The sequence below is a fragment of the Taudactylus pleione genome, unplaced genomic scaffold (genome assembly GCF_031769625.1).
Source record: "Taudactylus pleione unplaced genomic scaffold, aTauple2 ptg000497l, whole genome shotgun sequence".
Classification (NCBI taxonomy): Eukaryota; Metazoa; Chordata; class Amphibia; order Anura; family Myobatrachidae; genus Taudactylus; species Taudactylus pleione.
This window is the reverse complement of record NW_028284899.1, coordinates 2,659,227-2,684,398: the sequence shown is the minus strand read 5'-3', so window position 1 is coordinate 2,684,398 and position 25,172 is coordinate 2,659,227. Positions and strand designations below refer to the sequence as shown.

The 25,172-nt window shown below is 47.5% G+C and overlaps 1 protein-coding gene across 1 annotated transcript; it reads left to right on the top strand.

The window, feature by feature from the left end:
* The first annotated feature begins 12,409 nt into the window (after positions 1-12,409).
* On the top strand, positions 12,410-18,238 carry CCDC86 (coiled-coil domain containing 86). Its single transcript, XM_088449825.1, has 4 exons — positions 12,410-12,988; positions 14,801-14,930; positions 16,284-16,358; positions 17,511-18,238. Exons 1-4 carry the CDS (start codon positions 12,606-12,608, stop codon positions 17,667-17,669), a joined length of 747 nt encoding a protein of 248 aa, XP_088305951.1. The 5' UTR covers positions 12,410-12,605; the 3' UTR covers positions 17,670-18,238.
* Positions 18,239-25,172: the final 6,934 nt, after the last annotated feature.

Below are 25,172 nucleotides of genomic sequence, written 5' to 3'. Positions count from 1 at the left end.
GTTAGACAATACTTACCTATCCACGATCGGGATTTCCAGCGCTGTCGGGCTTCCGCTGCCAGGATCTCTGCTGATGTCGGGCATACCCGGACGCTAAGCCGCGTTCACTTGCTATGGGCGATTGTCGCCCGTCTGTGCATGCATATGCATCGCAGTGCATGTGCGCAAGCCAGTCACTGCGATCGGGAATCATGCGCTCGTTTTACACAGACTAAGCTACTTTGAGTGACAGATAGTGCCGTTTGTAGGTGGTAACAGGGGAAGGTGCTTGTGAACGGGGGAGTGGTAGTGTGAATGCAGTCGTGTCTGGGCGTCAAAACAGCGTTTACTGGGCATCCATAATTAGCATGGAGGCGTCATTGTACACGTCACTTGGTTGTATTTCAGTCTGCAGTGATCGCAGTGCTTGCGGCGGGGTAGGGTCTATCTCAAGGGCTGCGTGCAGCTCCGATGGCTCTCGATGTTATTGATTAATCATACACTTCCTGGAGATGACGTGTGCTAAGAAAGAAAGTGGGCATCTTTACACCGGTGTGCGCTAACTCTGCCGTCGCTCTCTAAGATATAGAGGGCATCCTTAAGCCAGACAGTGTGATCGCGGAATTTATATACCCGGCCCCTATTGGATGCGAGTGATCGCGGCTTAGCACCCGGGTCTGAATCGGTCCCACTGTTCATATATAATGGGCCATTATCATATATAAGTTCAATCTGCCGGAGAAGGAATTGATAATTAAAGGGATGACACCTGAAACGAATACGAGCTTCGCTCAGCATACCTGATAAACACACCCAGTTAATCCTGATTGGAGATCAGCAAAATAAAGGACAGCCTCTACTACACCACGTCATCCTTGACAAAGGCCCCATATGGCCGAAACACATTGGTCAGGACACAGGACACTTGCGGATACTCACACAGATGCTAAGACCTTGACAACCTTAGCGCGGTGCATCCCATACCAACCAGCAAATGCCAGAAGGGCCGATGGGCAGATGGGCCGGTGTGGCTGCCGCTGAGCGCAGGCTTACCCGGCCGGCACTGCAGTGTTCAGCACTTACCTGGTTTCTTCCGTGGCTGCATAAGTGCGTAATGATGTCATGACGCGGCCACGTCATTACGTCATGACGCGGCCGTCGGGCATGCAGCTTGATGCTATGTAGCCAGCTCCTGCGCTGCCCTGTGTTAAGTACGGCCGCGTCATGATGGACGTGGCCAAGTACTATGCGCGGTGGGGGCGGGACCCAGCAATTAGTTCCTGAGAGCTGACTGCAGGGGGGCTAACTGCTGCGCAACAGGCGCCGTGGCACCATGCTTACCACTGGAGTGTCACGTGCGGCCACTGCCGTGATGATGTCAAAAGCGCGGCATGGGCGGGAATCTGAATGGACTGGACCAATGCCATATTCAGACCTCATGAGCTGCTGCTGACAGCTTGACACAGACACCAGCTGAGACTGCAGCCAAGACCCCAGCCAAGACCCCAGAATGTGTGCAGTCACAGTGAGTGTGCACAATTTTTATTCCCCTTGGTGTGGTGGGTGGGCTACTCTGTGGGGACTACCACTGGGGCCAATGCATAGGGGGTACTACTACTGGGGGCACTGTATAGGGGGGGCTACTACTGGGTGGACTACAACCACGGGCAATGCATGGGAGGACCACTTATGGGGGCACTACATAGGGGGACCACTACTGAGGGCAGTGCACTGTATATGGGGACCACTACTGGGGACACTGCATAGGTGGGATGGCTGCTACTGGGGGCACTGTATAAGGGGGGGCGCTTCTAGGGGCACTGCATAAGGGGGACTACTACTGGGGGCACTGCATAGGTGGGACCACTACTGGGGGCTCTGCACAAGGGGGACCAATACTGGGGGCACTGCATAGGGGGGACCACTACTAGGGGCACTGCAGAGGGGGAACCACTACTGGGGACATTGCATAGGGGGGACCACTACTGGGGGCACTGCATAGGGGGGACCACTACTGGGGGCACTGCATATGTGGGGACCACTACTGGGGGCACTGCATATGGGGGGACCACTACTGGGGGCTCTGCATAGGAGGGACCACTACTGGGGGCACTGCATAGGGGGGACCACTACTGGCGGCACTGTATATGGGGCACTACTGGCGGCACTGTATATGGGGCACTACTGGCGGCACTGTATATGGGGCACTGCATTTCCCCCTATTCCTCCTCTCTCTCCCAGCTTTCCCTCTTTCTCCTATGTCTCTCCTGTCTCCCCCTATTCCTACCCTCTATCTCCCAGCTTCCCCTCTTTCTCCTATGTCTCCCATCTCCCCCTATTCCTCCTCTCTCTCCCAGCTTTCCCTCTTTCTCCTATGTCTCCCGTCTCCCCCTATTCCTACCCTCTATCTCCCAGCTTCCCCCATTCGTTCCCTCCCTCTCTCCCTCCCCCCCCTCTCTCTCCCTCCCCCTCTCTCCCTCCCTCTCTCACTTCCTCCTCTCTCTCACTTCCTCCTCTCTCTCTCTCTTCCCCTTCTCTCTCTTCTCCCTCTCTCTTCCTCCTCTCTCTCTCTCTCTTCCTCCCCTCAGCCCAGCTCCCTCCTCCTATGTCTTTCCTGGCCTCCCCAATTCCTTCTCTCTCTCTCCCGGATTCCCCTATTCCTTCTTTCTCTCCCAGCTCACCCTATTTCTCTCTAGCTTCCCCAATTCCTCCTCTCTTTCTCTCAGCTCAACCTGTTCGTTCACTTTCTTGCGGCTCTCCCTATTTCTACCCTCTCCCGGTTCAACCTATACCTTCTCTTTCTCTCCTGGCTCTCCCTATTTCCTCTCTCTCTCTTCCCTCTCCCTTCCCACTCCCCATATTTATCCTACATCTCTCCTGGCTCCCCATATTCTCTCTCTACCCCAGTTCCTCCTCTCTCCTGAGTCTCCCTAATTCTCCTATTTGGTCCCCTCTTTCCTTCTCTCTCCCCAGCTGCCCAAATTCCTCCTCTTTTTCCTGTTTCCCTCTATTCCTTTTAGTATGTTGCTATTTCAAACCTGCAGATCCATGTAGTATTAATATTAATCGTATACAATATATTTTTTATAATATGTCTATTTTATAATACTTGTTATGTGCAAATATTCATGTTTGTGTATAAGGGACACTGTTGTGTGACATAAGGTGAAAAAGGGACACTGATGTAATGTGAAAAAGGGACACTACTGTGTGTTGTAACATGAAAAAGGGACAATACTGTTTGACAAAAGGTGAAAAAGGGCACTACTGTGTGATGTAACATGAATAAGGGACACTACTGTGCAGTGTAGTATGATGAAGGGACACTACCGTGTGGTGTAATGTGACTATGGGGCACTACTGTGTGACGTAATGTGACTATGGGGCACTACTGTGTGACATGTGAAAAAGGGACACTACTGTGTGATGTAATGTGAAAAATACACTACTGTGTGACGTAAAGTGACTATGGGGCACTACTGTGTGACGTAATGTGAAAAAGGGACACTACTGTGTGACGTAATGTGAAAAAGACACTACTGTGTGACATAACATGAAAAATTAGGTGGCTACGCCCCTTCCTAGCAAAATGTGTAGTTACGGCTCTGCTTTAGTGTGCACAGATGTCATCTGCGTTCAGCACCCCTGTCCTAAAAAAGTCCTACAGTGAACACTATCTAATCTACAACTGCTAAACTAGGGCTTGGGAAAATGCATTCCCCTTTCTTTGTGTATGACCTGCACCAGTGAAGTGCCAGCTTTACCTATAGATATCTTTCTAATCTGTCTGGTGGGAAGGAAAATCTGGTCCATTTTCCAGCATCTGGGAGCAAATTTCTATTGTTATTTGTCCCATACATTCCCAGATTTCCTGTCCCACCACACGAATTGGACAAATATATCTATAGGTGTGTATAGGTGGGTGGTCAAAACGATGGTGCAGCGGTCACTGCCGGTGAATGGATGCCGGGTGCATGTGCCCGGCATCCATTCACAGTGACCGCAGCACTTGGGGGCTGCCCGGCATGTCCATAAGTACCGGGCACGCCCCCAGGAGTGACGAAAAGCGGACGCGTCATAAAAATATGCCCCCTTTTCTTTGGCCAAGCCCACTTTTCGGGCACGCGCGTGCAGAGGTGCCCTATCTCTAGGTCCGGCGCCCTGCCTGCTGCCGGACATAGAGTGAACACTAAGAGCATAGACTAAGGAGTGGGAGAGGTCAGGAATAGTAAGGGGAGGAGTCTATGCCAGAAGCCAGATGCTGACGCAAGGTGGGCCTGTGTGCTATTTAAATGCCAGGGCCTATTTTTAGTCCCAGTCCGGCCCTGCCAACCAGCAACGGAACTCAGATGGGAAGCTGACTGAGAGCTTCGCAACCAGCACAGTGGGAGCGAGCAATACCAAAAGGAGAGGTGCAAGCGTGCACTGAAGACAGAACGGAGGTCGGATGACCTGCCGAACCACGCGCTGCTGGAGGATTACAGGGGATCGCAGCCAGTCACAGAGCAGGACGCCGCGACTGTAGACCACCAAATATACCCACACTCTAACATTGTGACTCCATTGCAGTGCTGGGGTAACGTAAGACATTTCTTCTTATGGGAAAGATCCTCCATTGAGGTACTTACCACCCCACACAGGCACAGAGACTTCTATGCACAAAGGTGACGTAGGCACACTTATCACCATACACTTAAAGTGGACAAATCCTTTTCAAGAAGACCAATTGAGTAGGTTTGCACGGTTAGATGCATATGGTGATCACGTAGGCACAGAGCACTACGGAACCCTAAAAGAGCCTAGTGAACACCCCTACCAACACCAGATTCTAAAAGGGCAAAGGCCACATGTTGTGAACATTTTATCAAGGAACTTTGGCCCTCATTCAGAGCCGTACGCTATTTGCGGTCGTTCGTTTAAAAACAAGGGGTGGCTATTCAAATGATCCGTACGCACATTGCAGTCTGTTCACACCTCTAAGTCTGAACGAGCGAGCAAAACATACGCTCGTTTATTTGTTAAAAACGCCCCCTGGCCGCTCGCATCCTACGTCATGTCCGCTATTTATTAGATTAATCGAGTACATCGACCAGCGTATGAACTGCTCGCTATTCTTGTGGTTGGTGTTTGCATGCAGTTCTGGCTATAAAATAACCCAGTGACGTGGTCAATGACGCTGCTGTTTTAAATATACACACCCATAAAACGCCCGTTTTGACCTTTAAGCACGCCTGCGTTCGGATCTCCACTCCCCATTTTCAAACACCTTCCCCTGTTACCACCCACATACGCCTCATTCTGTCACTCAAAATAGCAGGCACTCGCTATATAGCGTACAAAGGATTTTCGGCCGCACTGACTGGTTCGCGCATGCGTACTAAAAAGCGTACGCATGCGCAGATGTGCAAACATCGCTCGGAACGAGCGTACAGCCGCTAACGAGCGGCTCTGAATGAGGGCCTTTATTTGAATAACAATTTTATTTATCTACTGAACTTCTGATTTTTAGCACTGTGACTCCATAATAATAAATAACATTTATTCTTTACATCTGTGGCAGTGTGACACATTTATTAGTTACAAATTCAATTTACCACAACACACAATTTTGACACAATTCCTATAGAGGTGTAGCGCTTAGCATAATTCCTTTTCTCATTGAGCCGGATGTTACTATAACGTTGTATCGAAATACTGCCATGCTGCCGTTCTTTAGCCAAGATAACAATCTTGTGTATTGCAACAATATTCCGGAACTTCTCCAGATGATGGGCTTACCAGAATATCGAGCAGAAGACTGGCGGCTCTTTTTGGATGCTTAAAATGCGCTTAAAATGCGTATTACTGCACAATGGGAATACATTTGCGTCGATTCCTATTGGTTATACAACAAAACTTAAAGAACAGTAAGAAAATATTAAGATAGTCTTAGAAGAAATAGCTTATTCTCAGCATCAGTGGTCTGTTTGTGTCGATTTAAAAATGGTAAACTTTCTTCTTGGGCAGCAAAGTGGATATACTAAGTATCCTTGTCACATATGCTTATGGGATAGTCGTGCAAGGCCTCCAAGAGAAGTTATAACTGTAGGAGAAGCCAACATCATTCATGAGCCCTTAATTGACAGGAAAAAATCATACTGCTGCCTCTCCATATCAAACTGGGTTTAATTAAACAATTTGTAAAAGCATTGGATAAGTCAGGCGATTGTTTCACGTATATTTGTTGAACATTTCCATCTCTTAGCAGAAATTTTTGAAGGCTCACAGATACGGAAACTGATGAAGGATCCAAATTTTACCACATCTATGACTGAAACTGAATCTGAAGCATGGCTGAGTTATGTGTCTGTCATTCAAATATTTTTAGGCAATCACAAGGCAGACAACTATCATGAATTAGTCCACAACATGCTAAAATATTTCTAGAAAGTAGGTGCCAACAGGAGTATTAAAGTACATTCTTTGTACAGCCATTCAGATCACTTCCCGTCCAATCTAGGAGATTTAAGCTTAGAACAGGGTGAACGGTTCCACCAGGATATTCAGGTAATGGAAGAAAGATATCAAGGAAGGTGGGATCGTCACATTATGGCCAATTACTGTTGGAGTCTGCAGAGGGACTGCCCGCAACAAGAATACAAAGAAAATCCTACAAAAAACAGTTCTCATAGCTTCCTAATACTTATGTATGTAATTATCCTGTGTCTTTTTACAACATTTTACGAATCAAATTTAATCAGAATAAATAAAATATCTTTTTAACTATTTTTAACATTGTTTAATTAAATTTTTCATATATATTAAAGACATATGCATACAGGGGCGGATTTGGATGGAAAACCAGCCCGGGAAATTTCATGGAAGCAGCCCTAATGAGGGCGGAGTCTGTTGAGAGGGTGTGGTCTGTTGAGGGGGGCGGGATCCCTCAGTGGCCTGATTCCAAGTTGGACACAGTTGCAGCCTTTCTTGCATCTTTTGCTGATGTTGCGTTGGCAAATTTATGCTAATACTACTACAATGCCATTCCCTGGTGTACATCCATGTGTCCAAGGACTCACCCACTGTCAGTTTCTACAGACGCTGCAATCATGCTTTGTGCATCTTTAGATGCCACCATCGGTCATAAGATTGAAATTTTAACCAGCCCAATGCTAGGTGCAAATCATACGTCTGAGTATGGCCTCCAATGAGAGCAATTCAGCGTCTATGTCACTCCAATAACCTGCCCATACTATGCTATATCTGTGTTTGATTAACCAGCCCCCTGTAATCGCTTAGGAATACCCAACACATTTCTAAAACACTTCTTGGTGCGTACATCTAAATCTGTACTGCAACTCTGTGCAAACACTATCGAGACGCATGTTAGGTGCAACTTAGACGCATGCTCAGATAAAAAACATTGTATAAGACAAAAGTAAAACAAAATGGCTCCCACAGACAAAAAAACAAACACATTGGAACCCACATGGAAAAAAACCACACTGGCACCCACAACAAGAAAATAAAACACATTGGCTACCAACATAAAAAAAAAAAACACACATTGGCCCCAACAGACAAAAACAAACATATTGGCCCCCTCAAGGAAAATAACCTAAAAAACAAGTACACAGGAAAATAATAACAAACATTGGCTCCCACAAGAAAAAAAATAAACACATTGGCCCCAACAGAAAAAATAAAACACATTGGCCCCCACAGGAAAAAAAATACAGAATTGTGCCAGTCCCCCACAGAAGACTGACCTGTCTGCAGCACTTGCTGGCATGCTTGGCTCCGCCCCCCAAAGAGCGATGTGTGTTTAGCAGTTTAGCTCCTGGTATAAGAGCTGTTGGGCGCTGGAGTTTATTGTGATCACTGCCGTGCCCAGGTTGGCAGCAGTACCAGACCCTCCAACATGACCCGTTCCATTAGGTACACAATGCTCTGCTCCTGGGCTTCCCTCTTAATTTATGATTGCAGCCACCTGTGCTGGAACACCTGTCTTATCTATTACCCAGTTCAACGCAGGTGACTGCAATCATACATTAGGTGGGAAGTCCAGGAGCAGAGTGTTTTGTACCTAATGGAACGGGTCATGTTGGAGGGTAGGCAGTACCATTGTATGTAACCTGGGTTGGGCGGGAGATGGTGTCTAGAGGACTGGGGGGTAGTGTATGTCCCTGAGGCTGGAGAGGTGGGGTGTGGTAGTAGGGCAGGTAGTGTATGTCCCTGAGGCTGGAGAGGTGGGGTGTGGTAGTAGGGCAGGTATTGTATGTCTCTGGGGCCGGAGAGGTGGGGTGTGGTAGTAGGGCAGGTAGTGTATGTCTCTGGGGCCGGGGGGGGGACGGTGGGGAGTGTATGTCTCTCAGGCCTGGGGTGGCGGCGTCGGGAGAGTATGTATGTCCCTGAGAAGGTAGTTTAGATCTATGGGGTCAGGGGAGGGGGGGGCAAGGTTGTTTAGTATATGTTCCTAGGGCTGGGGGAGTCGGGCAGGTACTACATGTTCTCTTATATTACATCATCAATTCACTGGACATGACAAATTTATGTTATATATTATATCCATTAGGGTGAAGGGGGGGATCGGGGAGGGGTAATATATGTACCTGGGCAGGGGGGTTATATGCGCATGACAATTAAACATATTTATTTTATACTGTATATTATATTTAATTGGTCATTGGGGGGTGTCAGGATCGGGTGGGTAGTACATGTATCTGTACAGGGGGGTCATATGGATATGACAAACATTTATTTTACATATGTCATATTTATTAGGTGGGGGGTGCGGGGAATATCAGGTGGGTAGTACATGTACATGGAGTGGGGGGTAGGAGTGTATGTCACATTGGCCGGGGGGGGGGTGGCGGGGGGGGGACAGTTTAGGTCTAGGGGGACTGGGCAGAATATACTCAGTGCTACCTGGGGGGGTGATAGGAGTGTATGTCACATTGGCCAAGGGGGGGGTAGTTTAGATGTAGGGGTAGTGGGCAGAATGTAGTCAGTGCTGCTTCCGGCCACAAGTGCCACCTCCCTAGCTGCTCGCCAAGCCTGGCACTGTGTTGCTGCGTCAGCCTGTGTGTAGTGTGAAATCTATGTTTTCACTATGCAGGAGGCGGGCCGAGGGGGAGCTGGAGGCGGGCCGAGGGGAGCTGGAGGCAGAGCCGTCAGTGGTGACTGACGGCCCCGGCTCAGCTAAGGCTTATGGGCAGCAGCTCCACCGTCTGCATTTTTTCTAACTTCTGAATTTGACTCTAAACTGCCTTCTGCTGCGTTTGAGCAGAAGCAGCGCAGCTGCCCGATCGGAGGTGAGCTCCGATCGCGGCAGTGGGATGGGGGAGCGGAGGTCCGGGTGAGAGGGGGGGTTAATCAATGAAGGGCGGGCTGGGTGGCTGCGGCCACCAAAGGGACAGGCCCAGCGGGAACTGGCCCAGCGTCCCGGCGGCCCAATCCGCCCCCTGTATGCATATCTCAAAAACTAGAGCCAATTGAAAAATAAGAATGGCATATTCATGATCAGGAACACAAAATTAATCGAAATCGACTCTTAAATCCCTGACAACAGATTGACTGTTCCCCAGTGTAATAAATATGGGATAATGCACTTTCTACTGCAAATAATAAGGATATTATAATTCACTTAAGAGGTCTGACTTACATAAAATTTGACGTCATATGTATTTTAGAGTTTGTAAAACTATTCAAAACACCACTTGAAGAACTTCAATCTGTAATTGGTTGTTAACCAGAGCCGAGCCGTTACTAGACTTTTTGGTGCCCTTTACCAGAGAGAGCATTGCCGCCCCCCCCCCCTCCCCCCATTTTTTAAATTGGGACACAAGATAGTGCACCTGAAAAGGGGCCATGGCCTTATGGGGAAGGGCCAGGGAAGATATATGGGAGGCCAGGAGATGCTGGGGATAAAAGAATAGGAAGCTACAAGCAGGGCTGGCCCGAGCCAAAGTTTTTTGGTAAAGGGGAATAAATTTTGGCGCCCCTCAGTGGACCTTCATCCTAGCTCACTCATCCCCCCCATGGAGCACCTCATTGCCCAGCACCCCTCATCACAGCCCCTCACAGCCCCACTCATCACAGCCCCTCACTCCCCCTCATCACAGCACCTCCATTACAGCCCCTCATACCCCCTCTTCACAGCCTCTCAACATAGTCCTCTCACTCCCCCTCATTACAGTCACCTCTATCACAGTCTCTCCATTACAGCCCCCTCCATCACAGCCCATCATATCCCCTCTTTACAGCCCCTCAACATAGACACTCTCACTCCCCCTCATCACAGTCACCTCCATTACAGCACCTCCAATACAGCCCCTCATACCCCCTCTTCACAGCCCCTCTCACTCCCCCTCATTACAGTCACCTCCATTACAGCACCTCCATCACAGCCCCTCATACCCCCTCTTCACAGCCCCTCAACATAGCCCCTCTCACTCCCCCTCATTACAGTCACCTCCATCACGGCACCTCCATTACAGCCCCCTCCATCACAGCCCCTCATATCACCTCTTCACAGCCCCTCATATAACCCTTATCACAGCCACTCCATCACAGCACCTCATATCCCCTCTTCATAGCCCCTCAACATAGCCCCTCTCACTCCCCCTCATTACATTCACCACCATCACAGTCACCTCCATTACAGGACCCCCTCCATCACAGCCCCTCACAACACCCCTCACCAGCCCCAGTCATCACAACCCCCCTCATCACAGCCCCTCATATCCCTCATCACAGCCCCCTCATATCCCCTCTTCACTGCCCCTCAACATAGCCCCTCTCAATTCCCACTCATCAGTCACCTCCATTACAGCCCCCCTCCATCACAGCCCCTCATATCACCTCTTCACAGCCCCTCATATCACCCTCATCACAGCCCCTCATATCACCTCTTCACAGCCCCTCATATAACCCTGATCACAGTTGCTGCTAGATCCTATGTGGAGAATGGACTTATGTGACGTTTCAACCACGTGACCACTGCAGGTGGGTTGGACCACTCCTGTGTTACCATCCACGTGGACATAGAGGGGGAATAAATATTTGTGGACCCCTGTTCTCATTCTTGCCCCTCCTCCTTTCATCGCGGGTCACGTGGGTGTGACGTTACAGGTCCCTTGCAGCCATCAATTCTAGACCTAACCCCCTCATCACAGCCACTCCATCACAGCCCCTCATATCCCCTCTTCACAACCCCTCAACATAGCCCCTCTCACTCCCCCTCATCACAGTCACCTCCATCACAGTCTCTCCATTACAGTCCCCCTCCATCACAGCTCCCCTATATCACAGCCCCTTACAGACTTACCTGCTGGCTCCAACAGCGGCAGCAGATGACTGAAGGCGAGGAACAGTCTGGCTGGCAGTGACGTCGCGGGCGCCCACCTGAGCGCTGCGGCGCGCCTGCACAGGCAGCTGTGTCACAGTGACACAGTCTGCCCGGAGGCACATGACCCGTCATCCGACCCCGCCCCTTCCCGCGTAGGTCTCAGTGCAGCCAGCACTGCTCGGATCGGATTACCAAAGTGATGATCCGCAGCCAGCTGCTGGCCGCTGATCATTACTTTGGTCATCCGATTGCTTCGTCGCTCTATAGAGGAGAGCGGTCCCTCCTCCCCCTCCAGCAGGTACTGGAGCGCAGCGCATACTTGCCCTCATGGCGCCCATTGGGGACAGTGAGCATGTCCGTGACTGCCGCGATGCCCTCCTCAGTCTGGCGCTCTACGCGGCCGCGTACCCGCCGTATAGGTCGGGCCGGCCCTGGCTACAAGTGAGAATGATAATAAACAGGAAAATTGACAGGCTCCAACAGCGTCCCCTGCCCTGCGGTGCCCTGTACCATGGCACAGATCGCACTACCCTAGTTAGGGACCTGGCGAAGAGCCACCTTAGCAATCACTGTATTGTTTTATTGTATGTGTTATTAAGGTGCGCACATCCTACTGGAGTAGAGCCAACATACACACTAGATAATATTCCCCCTCAATGTCCACGGACGTTGGACAGTAACTGATAACATCTAGGTCCTCTCTGTGAAGGGGATTGAGGGGTCTATGACAGTTGGGAGCTGATTGGCTGGCACCTTATCACTTTTCACTCTGTCTCCTAACACAGCTTAGTAAATAGACTCCTTAGACATTACCATACACACTGACAGACACAGTGTGTGCAGGCAGATGGAGCAATCATGAAGCCATTGGGGTATATCTACTGAAGTGAGAGTTTTAAGAAGTGGAGATGTTGCCCATAGCAACCAATCAGATTCTAGCTATTATCTTCTAGAAGGTGCTAGATAAATGTTAAGTAGAATCTGATTGGTTGCTATGGGCAACATCTCCACCACTAAAAACCCGCACTTTAATAAATATATATACCCCATTGCCTAGGTTATTACACTGCAGTGCTGACGTCACCTCGCTCTAAACTGGACTGCTCAGCATTATTTAGAAAGGCTGTTAGTTGCCATAGTGACAGATATTGTAACTTTGTTTCCTTTACTTCCTGTGTCGTCATTACCGCGCGACCACCGAAACTTTTTGTATGCGCTCCCTGATCCAACACACGTGAAGAAGGCAGCTGCTGGCTGAGCTGTGACAGGGGCGGAGGAGCTGGCACTCGGGAAGAAGATGCAACCAGAGTCTGAGGTCACGGAGACCCCTCTGCGAAGAAGCAGCAGGAAGAGGGGGGCAGCCCCGGAGCCTGTGGAGCAGGAGCCAGACCTGGAGGAAGTGCGTGAGGAGCAGAAGGAGGCTGCGGGAGATGAACAAGGAGAGGTCCCTGGGGGAGAGGATCCAGTGACGGTGTCACAAGTACAGGAGGAGAAGGAGACTGTGGGATCCGGGCAGGCAGCAGAGGAAACACTCAGTCAGGAGCCGGTGAAGCAGACACCTGGGAAAGAGAAGGTAGTACCATCAGCTACTAAAGAGAAAATCGAAACACCTATTAGGAAGGACGTGCCCCAGGGTAAACCAAAATCTGGAAGGGTGTGGAAGGACCTCAACAAGAAAAGGTATTAGTGTATAGTAACTTGGCAGCAGCACAAGGCAAATTATATCTGTAGGTTTTTTAGGTTTGTATATGGTAGTTCAATTACTTACATCTGTATGCTGATTTAATTTTGGATATTGTTCCCTTGGTGTAATGTAGCACGTGTAATAACAAACACGAGCAGGATAGAGGGTATGCTTCAGAGATGAACAGAATTGCAGATGTGCACACAAGCGCCTGTGCAGTTCTGTCCATCTCAAATGCAAATGCAGCAGGATGTGTCTATAGGAAACGGACACCACCTTGCTGCATCTTTGGCGGGGCTGCGGTGGCTGAAGATTACTGCAACCTGGCCGGGTCCTGGCAGCTGCGAGGCCAGGAAATTACGTCTACCGATGCAGATTCTGTCCTCGCCCCTCATGGGAAATGGGGACGACACGCCCCTGTTTCTGGGAACGGCTGCTTGCCAAGCCCCCACTCTGCCTCCCAAACCCACAGCATGTCAATGGTGCTGCGGCTTGGGAAAGGGGTAGGGGTCTGCAAGCGAGATAGCAGGACCCGTTCTGCACAGAACAGGACCTACACATACCCGAAACAATTGGAGATGTACGCTAACTATCGGGTTAGCGTACATCTCTGAATCAGGCCCTGAGAGCGGTGGCTGTAAGAGATGCTGTGACGGGAGCCGGACAATCACAGCTTGAGTATTGGATGGTTTGCGTACAGCTCTGATAACTGAAGATCTGCACAGCTAATGTACAGATCTCCTTCTGCAAGTGCACTCTCAGCGTCCGGACCTTAGCCTGATCCACAGGCTGCGGCCGCTTTGGGGCGACGTCAGATTTCGTCCCAGAAAATGGAGGCATGAAGCCTGTGGCTGCATCCTTGTCCGTGGCGTCAGCTGCGTGAAAGCACTGGCCGCCAGGCGACGGATGTTTACACAGAGTGATCTAATGCTGCGTCCTCGACAGAGCAGCAGATCACAGAATCCGGCAGGAGGGGTCTAATTATACAGGATGCCTTCTGCTATATTAGCATAGCGTATGACTCTGAAGGGGAAAAGGGTGGTTGTCTAACACTTTACCACTGTTCAGCCTGCTCCTCCCTCCATACACACACAAGAAAAAAAAATGCTCTGTGTACATGGGCAAACCAGATGATGTGCTCAATTGTGGACATGTTGAGCTTTAGGTAGCGTTTTAAATCCTGATAGACATGACTCAGTGGCGGATTGGTATTTGGGATAAAAAGAGGTGATACATGTTTGTGTGTCATCTGCACAGAAGTCTTAGCGAAGTCCTATTAGTTCTTAGAAGAGGTGTAAAGAGAAAAGCAGGGGACAAAAAGAGCCTTAAGGAGCCTCAACAGAGGGTGTGGAGGAGAGTATGCGTCAGTAATAGTAATGCTGTAGAAGCATTTTCCACACTGATCGTGGCAATCAAATGCTCCTGTTCACTGCATATGTGTAGTGCGGACATACAGCTTTGCTGGTGTTAGATCCTAATACCATTCATCACGGGTCCATTGAAGTATTTACACCTGCATCGTACTTGCAGATGCCAAAGTATTTTAGTTTTGGTGATCAGACAGTGGTGGTGCCCTCTGCATGCTGCCTGTGGTCAGACCATGCCATCAGCTTACTGCATGGCCCATTGGTTTAGGTGGAACGAATTCCCAGCTAGTATTGCAGCATATGAAATTCTAGGGATGTGTTACCCATAGCTGGTGTATTTAATCTGTTTGTTTTACCCTCATCATCTATGTATATATTCGTCCTTTTGATGTATTTTTCAAGCCTCTAATTGTATTTTGTGTACGATTACCCCCTCCCCAGATTCTCTAGCATGGTGAAAGACCGTCCGTTGCGCACCTCTTGGGAGGTGAAGATGAAAGAGCGTCGGGAAAAGAAATTGGTGAAAAGCTTAGCCCAACAATTAAAGGATGAAAAGAAACGAGAAAAAGACGTGAGTCCATCCCTCTGCTGTACATATACTGTGCTGGAGCAGGGCAGTGTTATATAATCCTGCTACTCCCATCAGTCTTTTCATTTATGCATGTTAGTGTTCATTGAGAAGCTTATTCACTTTCACTGGTCATGCTGACTTCACTGTTCTGCGGGTCAGGACTTTACGCTAACATCCTAGTTATTTACTTATTTATTATAAACCAGTTCAAGTTTTGCAGATCTGCTTATGTTACTAACGTTCTGCAAATACCCATCACATAGTGGTCTGTCTAACCTTCACAGATCTTTACCTACTAAAACACCATAGACTAGACTAACATGTAAAGGTACAGTAGTATATAAGTCTAATAATTAGGGCTAGATCTACGGGCGGTTCATCAAAGGCCATCATTTGCAGCTTTGACTGATCGTTTTAAAACGGCAACAGGATCAATGCTAGGAATTAAAAAAAAAGAGCCTGATTTAGCATTGATTTCTGTTGCCGTTTTAAAACGATCTGTTTAAGTTGCCTGCTAGTTAATCTACCCCTTACTCTAGTCGTTACCTCTTGTCCGGGGTATGTGTGGTGCCGTTTGCGGCACTGTTACAGGGATCTGTGTCCGGCTGCGGCTTGGGATACTGTGCTGTAGGAGTATGGTGCTGTTTGCACTTGCTACAGTATGGGATGCTGATTGGTATGTCCCGCTGCAGCCTGTGTCCCTGTGCTGGAGGTGCGTAGACCTAGCTACACTGGTTGCAGTCTGTGATGTTGTGCTAGAAACAATTCTGATGCTTAAATTAGTGGCAGGAGCGTGTAGTGCTGGTTGTGTACTACATCTGATGCTGGTTGCTACCAAACTCCTGAGTAGCCTGTCCTAGCTACTTGGGTAGTTGGATTAGAGAGATGTAGTAATGCAGCTCTTGATTGGACAGAAGTTATGGGCAATGCAATGAACACATCGTTCCAGACCATAGTAGAGATAAGCAAAGACTTGTGATGCAACTTTTCTAACAGATTGGGAGCAGGGGAGATGGGACGGTTCAGGACATGTGGTGCAGGAGGATGTTGGTTACACAGGTAACTGCTCAGAAGATGGCTGCTGCCTCCTTTGTTAAGAGAGTTTCCCAAGGCAAGAGTCAGGTTCAGAAGTGAAGAGGCGGATTATGAAAGGAGGTTCATAGAGCCCATGTTTTATGGAAGGATGCTGGGGAGTCTCTCAAAGGACTTGTAATATAATCAATCTGCCCAGTGCACCAAACACAGACAGGTTTTGTTGTCTTGCTGTTGCAATTGCCCCAAGCTGGTTATGGCGCTTGCTTCGTTACAGCCAATCTTTCTTATGCCAACGTAGAACCTCTCGTTTGTTCATAGGAAAAAAAGCAACGTCGCGAGGAGAACCTCAGACGTCGGCTGGAAAATGAGAGGAGAGCTGAGGTGGTACAAGTGGTAAGTTTTACCGGATTTTTAAAAAAATATATTTTTATTAGTTTTATTTTATTTTTTTTAAATAAAAATTCACAGGAGGTACTAATGCCCCCGGCAGCTCCCAACACACTTTCTTGGCTGTGGCCATTGAATCGGTAAGCTGGACTGCAGAGGGCTGAATAATGGAACACAATGTGTTACTTTCATGATGATTATTATAAAATATATAGCGTCACAGGGGTTCTGTAGTACTGTACATATGGGTAAAACTAATTATATAGCTACAAACCTAATAAAGGCTAGTACATAACTCTGCATATATACTTAATACATTTGTAGAGAATACAAAGAGGAAATGGCCCTGCTCGCAAGAGCTTACATTCTAGTGAATGGGTGGATGTTTTTGAAATCTCTGTGACACATAAAACACACAATGTTGCTCAGTTTGTAGTTGTTCCACAAGGAGAGCACGCTGTCAGCTTAATTACACTACAATGGGACTCCATGAGACTTCAGTGATAATCTGCAATTGGCTAAGACCAGTAGGTGGTCAGTAGGAGTCCGTACATGTGGAGTTAGCTTAACTACCAACTAACCTCCCCAGTGATGTCCCAGAGCCAGGTGGCTTAGTGATGCCTGAGACCCATAAGGCAATACCGCTGCATTCAGCACTTCAAAATGTGCAATAGCAGATTAGTGAAATCATTACTCAGCAATATTCACTATGGGGGAGATTTATCAAAGTTTGGAGAGATCTAAAGTACCAACCTGTCATTTTTCAAACACAGCCTGTAAAAATGACAGAATCCGCTTGGTTCTTTATCTCTCTCCACTTCATCACTGTCCAAGGTTTGATACATCTCCCCCCAATATCTGTAATGGATTGTCACAATATAATATACATGTATTGATGTGACTGATGCAGCAAATAATGTTGATGTGAAGAACAGTGAGCACCCAGTTGTAAATTATAGAGCTATTAGAAGTCCCCTCAGACATGCATAATAGCTTGCACATCACTACTGTCTTCTAATATCATTACCTCCTAATCGTTCTTGTACTATTAATCACTTAAGATGCTGTCCTGCTTCCATGGTGAATATGGCAGCATGCAGAGCTCGCGTCTTCATTAATGTCACTGACAGAACATACTCCTCCTCTTCTTCCTCCCAGATACGGAATCCAGCCAAGCTGAAACGTGCGCGCAAGAAGCAGCTGCGCAATATTCAGAAGAGAGACACACTCATGATGTCTCAGGCCGGGAAACTGCTGACTCAGAAGAAACCCGCACCTCCAAAGGCCACTAAAGAGAGCGAGACTGTTCCCCCATGAGCCATTATTCTGTAGCCTTTCATGATGGACATAGACCCAATGAAATGCTGATGCTCCTGTGTGCGGTCTAAACCATAAAGACGTCTGGGGGGTGTAAGCGAGGACCAGAAAGTTTCCAAGTAGCCATCTCATCTGTGTACAGATGGGAGAGTTATCTGTGTGGGTTTAGGCTTTATAACTGTCTAATACAGATGATTGCAGAGCACCTGTTACATCTATGGATATTGCTTGTAATTCTACTGGAGAAACCTGTGTAAGCGGTATTACAGAGGCCTTGCCCAGTTGTTATTGATTAAATTTAATTCTAACTGGACTCTTTATTGTATTTAACAAATAATTGTTCTCACTAAATAGTGCTTTTGAAACAAAAAGTTAATTGAATTCTGCGACTTTTACAATGTCCCCTCCCTCCTTCTCTCCGAAGTGTCAATTTGTACCACCTGCCCATTCAGAATTAAGGTAACAATGGGAGTGCCAGGTTTGGGCCTCTTGCCAACTGTTTAGCACACAGAGTTGGTAAACTCTAACAATAAATTAATAAATAAATCCCAATATGGTAAATTTGGAAATGCCTTGATGTCACTTTCAAACTTGGTCACATGGCGCATGAGTTATCCAGCAAAATTGCTTACAGTGTGTATGGGGTCCAGTGAGAAGATGGTAAGTGTCCAATAGTGCATAGGTGGTTTTGATGAGGATGTTATTTGATATTACAATAGTCTTGGGACAATAATGCAGCCTAAGAACTGCTCATTCCAGGAGACGGTGATGGCTACAGAGTTTTGTCCAGACATGGGAAACATTACGTTGCTAAGGGGACCTTAACTGGCAATGGGATAATACCGAGAATGACCTATTATGCCTCACAAGTTATTTATCTTATTTTTTGACTGAAATGCTCCTTCTGTTAGTCTTAAAAAGTAGAAATAAAGCATCCCCATGGTGTAATAATCATTGTGTGGATGAGGTGCGCTGACACCGAACATGAAGTGTGGGCCGAAGTACAGCATGCACTATTGTGATTATTGTGGCCCCTTGCTGGTAACATACAGTATAGCATGCATTTACCAGAGGACTCATTGCTTCCTGTGACAAATACACATCTGTTGCTGTGACGCTGGGTGCACGCTACGATAAATTAGACAATTTGACAAATCATCCACATAGTCTAGTGTGTGCGTGCTCCGGGATATAGTCAGCGACGTTGTGTGATTGGCCACACTGCATGGTCAATCACACTATATCGCATCCGGTGCAGTGCACATTATGAAGGACGGAACGAGTGATCGGTCCGTCTTCCATTAAATCTTTTAGCGTGTACCAGCGAAGGGTAATCTGCTCTAAAGTGCAAGGGTTTCCACATACATCTTACCTCCGTGCGCCTCAAGTCGCATTAAACATAACACGTGGGCGCCAAGCATCTTTTTGTGTGACTTACCTTTTAAATGAGTCTTATTCGCAAATCGATGAGAATAGGATGCCCAAGCAGCTTCTGATTAAAATCATGTGTGGCATGGCTATATTCTGTGGATGTACTGCATGTGATATGCTACATTAGTGTCAGCAGTGCATTTTGCATGCAGATATAACCGCAGACGCACACTGAATATAGACATGCAGCATATCATTTTTAATAGGCAGAAGTGCTTATGCGTCCTATTCGCATGGCTTTGAAAATAACACATTTAAAAGGTAAAAAATTGCTCAAAAACACTTGGTGCTACCGCGCCACAGCATAGCGCCACTAAAAGGGCAGTTTAACGCACAAGGAAGTAAGTATGTGGACACATCTGTATGTTTTCCCAGAATTCGAGACTACATGGGTTTCAGTTTGAGGTTTCCCTAAATGCATTGTGTGGTTAAAAAAGGGTTCCTTGCCCTCCTGGGCAATTATTTCAGCTGGAGAGCCACTTAGCAGATTTTCATTAACTGTGGAGGCCCACACCTAATGAGATTTAGCTGCAGCCCAAGGACCTTATTTTGCCCACCCCTGTTCTTCCACCTTTATGTAACCAATACCCCTTTTTCCTCTGACCCCTGTCATCCCTCTTCCACCAAAAACCTGGGTCCGACCTGGATTTTTGGACATGGTTCCAACCCAGGTCAGACCCCATTTACACTGCACCTTCGATCTGGGTTACTCCCAGGTCAGCCCTGTTCACACTGAACACTGGTCTGCCCTACTAAACCTGTGAGGTCATAAAAAGTGGGAGGTGAATGCTCCACAACCACCAATCAGCTCATTTTAGGCATGACCCAGGTCGAATAACCCGGGTTGCACTGTTTACACTGTACCATTACCCGGGTCAAACCCTGGTAGCTACCTGGGTTGGATTGCTGGGTCACTTGACCCGGGTTATTTTTCAAGGACTCTTTTACACTAAGCTGCGACCCGGGTAGACCCAGCAAAAACCCAGGTTTTTGCTCTGGTGTAAAAGGGGTATATGCCGTGTCGATTAAGTCATCGGCATCACATGATAAGCCGGCCCTTGGAGATGATCTAATCTCCAAGCACCAGCTCTTCCTCTGCGGAGAACAGTACCCGGGTTAGCCATTCACACTGCATGACTAGCAGAGTAGAACATGCATAATAACCTGGATTGCTACGCGCTCCCATGCAAAAATCCGGGTTATTGGAGCTAGTGGAAAAAGGGTAGGATACAAATCTCTTCAATACCAATTTGCATGCACCATTTCACATTAGCCATTTTCTTTATAACCGGACCATCATTGTACCCTGATATTTCCCACCCCAGCACCAGTAACACCCCTTTTAGATATAAGATCTGGAAATTTGCCGTTGTGGGAATACACCCAAGATATACTATGGCAATTTCTGTAGTAATCACTACATCAACCCCACATTATTTCAAGGTGATTGCTGGAAGGGGGATAATGGTACGCATCCACCATTAACATACTTTGCAGATATACACTCAGGTGCATAAATATTTGGACATTGACAGAATTTTCATATTTTGGCCTCTATTCACCACCACAATGGCTTTGAAATGAAACAAACAAGATGTGCTTTAACTGCAGACTTTCAGATTTCATTTGAGGGTAATTACATCCAAATCAGGTGAACGGTGTAGGAATTACAACGGTTTCTATATGTGCCTCCCACTTTTTAAGGGGCCAAAAGTAATGGGACAAACTAAAAAATCCTAAATCTAACTTTCACTTTTTAATACTTTGTTGCAAATCCTTTGCAGGCAATTACAGCCTGAAGTCTGGAACGCATAGACATCACCAGACGCTGGGTTTCATCCCTGGTGATGCTCTGCCAGGCCTCTACTGCAAATGTCTTCAGTTCCTGCTTGTTCTTGGGGCATTTTCCCTTCAGTTTTGTCTTCATCAAGTGAAATGCATGCTCAATCGCATTCAGGTCAGGGGATTGACTTGACCATTGCATAACATTCCACTTTTCAGCCTTAAAAAAAAATAAAAATTTTTTGTATATTCATTGTTTATTAATAATCACAATAACATCCAAATAATGAATATATAAAAAATAATACAAAATCAGATATATAGTGAATACATTTTTCAAAAATAACAAAGAAATAAAAACATCAAAAAAAAAAGGGAAAAAGGGAGGATATAGGAAAACACATCAGGACAAAATGAGTCAAGGGGGGGAATAGAGAAAGGGGAGTCTACTTATATTAAACATGAAATACAGTACCCAAATAAAAGAATAGGCGGAATACCATTATGCAACTGGACAAAGATCCCGAGAGAGCACGTACTTTTATTGTAACTAATACACAGTCATAGTCAATGTTTAAATAAAATAAATTAATAAATCAGTGAGAAATAAGTTACTGAAAAAAACAGCAGGACCATACAGTATAGTCTAATTTGTGGTACCCAGGTACCAGGGGGATTCCAAAACAATCCAGGACAATATCTAAAACCAGTTGTACCAGAACACGTGGTAGAATCAGATTATTATTGGATGCTGTGTTAAAATATGAGCGCTCTCACACTCTTTAGTTTTTTTCTTGTTTTTAAATATCTGAAAGCATGCATGTAGACATGATCAAGAAGTTCAGTTGTTCAGAACAAACCACAGAATAGGAAAGAAATGTGTTCGGTTTCTTTGACTGTGGAATGGCAAGACAAGGTGGTTCCATTATCTTAGAGATTGTTGGCACAGCCTCTAGAGTTTAAGGAGAATGGTGCACAAAATAAAAAAATATTCATGAGCAACAGTTCTGTGAGTGAAAACACGCATAATTAATACCCCTTTTACACCAGAGCTAAAACCTGGGTTATTGCAGGGAAAACCCGGGTAGCTCCTTGGTGTAAAAGGGGATAGAGTTGGATTCCCGGGTGGAGTGACCCGGCAATCCAACCCAGGTAACTTGCAGGGTTTAACACGGGAATAACCTGTGAAACCCTGCTGTGTAAACGGCGCGATCCGGGTCGCTGTGACCTGGATCGTGCCGCATGCCTGCCGATTGGCCGGCTTCTGTGGCGATTGGAGATGATGTAATCTCCAAGCATCCACTTCAACGCCAGAAAAGCCGGGTCTCTGCAGACACGGCTCTGGTGTGAACGGCGCCGACTCGGGAATTTCCTGGGACGGCGCCAGGGTAATTCTGGGTCTGATCCGGATTGGAACCCTGTTCCAACTTCTGGGTCAGACACGGTAATTCGGTATAAAAGCAGAGGAGAATGGCCCGATTGGTTCAGGCTGACAGGAAGGACTCAAATAACCATGTGCTACAACAGTCGTATGCAGAGGAGCTTCTGAATGCACAGTACATCGAATATTGAAGTGGATGGCTTACAGGAGCTGAAGATCACACCAGGTTCCACTCCTGTCAGCTAAGACCAGGAAACTGAGGCTACAGAGGGCACAGGCTCCCCAAAACTGGACAGTTTAAGATTGGAAGAACTGTCACCTGGTCTGACAAATCTTGATGCCTGCTGTGATGTATGATGAAAACATCTCGGTAAAAGTTTAGCGTTGTTGCTGATTTTCTGGCTATCCCCTTTGGGAGGGCGCAGCCAGGTCGGCAATGCTGGGGGTGCGACAGAGCCATTGTGTCATCATTGCTTCGCTCCAGCTATTCAATGCTGCGACAACTGGCATTGTGAAGAGGGAAGGGGTGGGGCCAAGATGATTCAATTCAGTGCAAATCACGCCTTCTGCTGTCCATACCACCCACCTCACTTGGTATGTGGCCAGCTGCAGGCAGCCTATGGATGACTTGCCCACTTTTCCCAGTGAACAGGAAAGTATGGGATTTAACATAAACACCATACTGCTGTGGAGCAGGCCTGGCCAACCTGTGGCTCTCCAGCTGTTGTGAAACTACAAGTCCCAGCATGCCTTGCCACAGTTTTGCTATTAGGGAATGCTAAAACTCTGGCAAGGCATGCTGGGACTTGTAGTTTCACAACAGCTGGAGAGCCACAGGTTGGCCTGGCCTGCCGTTGAGCCACTCTGCCTTATGTCACCATGTCATGCTAGTGGTATAATGGTGTGGGAAAGGTTTTCTTGGCACAAATTAGGCCCCTTTAATATTGAGCACTATATTCATGACTACCTTGTTAACCATGTGCATCCCTTCTAATGACTACTTCTAGTCTGGATAAAGCAACATGAGGGAGATGTGATATCAGCACAAGTTATGTGCGCTGATACCGCTTCTCCTCCATGTATTAAAGTGGGGTTGGGTGGTAAACGACAGGGGCGCTATGTGCCACCCAATGTATGAACAGTCAGTGGCATTGACCGTTGCGACAGCTGCAGCTGTCGTTTCGCTACCACCACAGCAGGGACAGCGCTGTGAAGGCGGCCAGGAAGGGTGAGACGGTGCATCACCGCTAGCCTGATGCGCTGTGGGCTCTGGCGGGGTTCGACAGAGGGTGGAGTTTTACTATGACTGACAAGATGTTTATACATCTTCCCCAATGTCACACAGAACAGGTCGTCGCATGCTACATCCATGAACAGATAGGGTACAGGATCCTGGCGGTCAGAATACTGACAGCGGCATATCGACAGTCAGAATTCTGACGCTGAAAGGTAAGTTGCCTAACTCTAACCCACCTTTCCCGCAGGCTAACCCTAACCCTCCCCCCTACATCAGCCTGGCCCTTAAACCCAACCCTAATATTTACTGTCGGAATGCCGGAGGGTGGAATTCTGACGCTGCTTCCCGACTGCCAGAATGTCAACTACATCCCTCCATTAGAGAGACCATGAGTTCATTGTACTACAATGTCCTACACCAGTCGTGGCCAACCTGTGGCTCTCCAGCTTTTGTGAAACTACAAGTCCCAGCATGACCTGCCACAGTTTTAGAATTCCTTAATAGCAAACCTGTTTCAGGGCATGCTGGGAGTTGTAGTTTCACAGCAGCTGGAGAGCCACAGGTTGGCCAGGCCTGTCCTACACAGTCACCATGTCTTAATAGAGCATCTCTGGGAGGCGGTGGAACAGGATATCCGCAGCATGAATGAGCGAATTGTGTGAGGCTGACATCTCGCCATGGACCAGAATCTAACGGGCCTATTTATCATTTAATATTTGTGGCATATTCCCTGAAAACATCCGTTTTCAGGGGATACCCGCAAATATTATGTATCCCCTTAATTTCCAACAGCAACCACAACCCCCATTGGTTTCTGTGGGGGATGTGATGCTGTCGGATTTACCTAGAATATGGTCCTTGCAGCTAACGTCATATGAAGATGGTGTTGTGATGCTGTAGCCTATGGGTTACACTTCACCAAAATTACACCAAAAAAACCCCATGTGTGGTTAGTAGACCGTATATGCGCAGTTGTCCTGCTGATTCGGTCACTTCACTCCGAGCACATCTTTCAGAGCCCCTGCGTGTGCTACAGTATATCATACATTCAGACACTAATATCGCATACTGCAATGAGATCATGGAAGCTAATATCGCACTGCAGTATGTGATCATTGATAAATGGGCCCCGGAGGAATGTTTCCAGCACCTTGCTGGACCACACCACAAATAATTTAGGCCGGGGGTTCCCAACATTTCTTGAATTTTTTGCCCCTAGGCAAAAAAATATAAAATCGTGCTTACCTGTCATCCTTAGGCCCATACATTGACAGACACTGGTGGGTTACATGTAATACCCCTTTTCCACCTAAATTCCGGGTCTGACCCAGAGTTGGAACAGAGTTCCTATCCGGATCAGACCCGGAATTTTGCCGGCGCCGACTCGGGATATTCCCGAGTCAGCGGCGCTCACACCGCAGTCGGGTCTGCATAGACCCGGCTTTTGCGGAGTGAAAGTGGTCGCTTGGAGATGACGTCATCTCCAAGCGCCACTGAAGCCGGATCAATCGGCCGGCTAGCAGCGCACTCCAGGTCATCGTGACCCGGAGTGCGCTGTTCCCATAGCAGGGTTTCACAGGCTACGCCCGTGTTAAACCCTGCTAGTTACCTGGGTTGGATTGCCGGGTCACTCGACCCGGCGATCCAACTCTCTCCCCTTTTACACCAGGGA

What these genes read in the sequence shown, in the direction of transcription:
- CCDC86 (XM_088449825.1), top strand. Translation starts at nt 12,606, where the DNA reads ATGCAACCAGAGTCTGAGGTCACGGAGACCCCTCTGCGAAGAAGCAGC. An exon ending in AAGGACCTCAACAAGAAAAG is followed by an intron (nt 12,989 to 14,800) that starts GTATTAGTGTAT and finishes CCCCCTCCCCAG; the next exon opens with ATTCTCTAGCATGGTGAAAG. An exon ending in AAAAGAAACGAGAAAAAGAC is followed by an intron (nt 14,931 to 16,283) that starts GTGAGTCCATCC and finishes GTTTGTTCATAG; the next exon opens with GAAAAAAAGCAACGTCGCGA.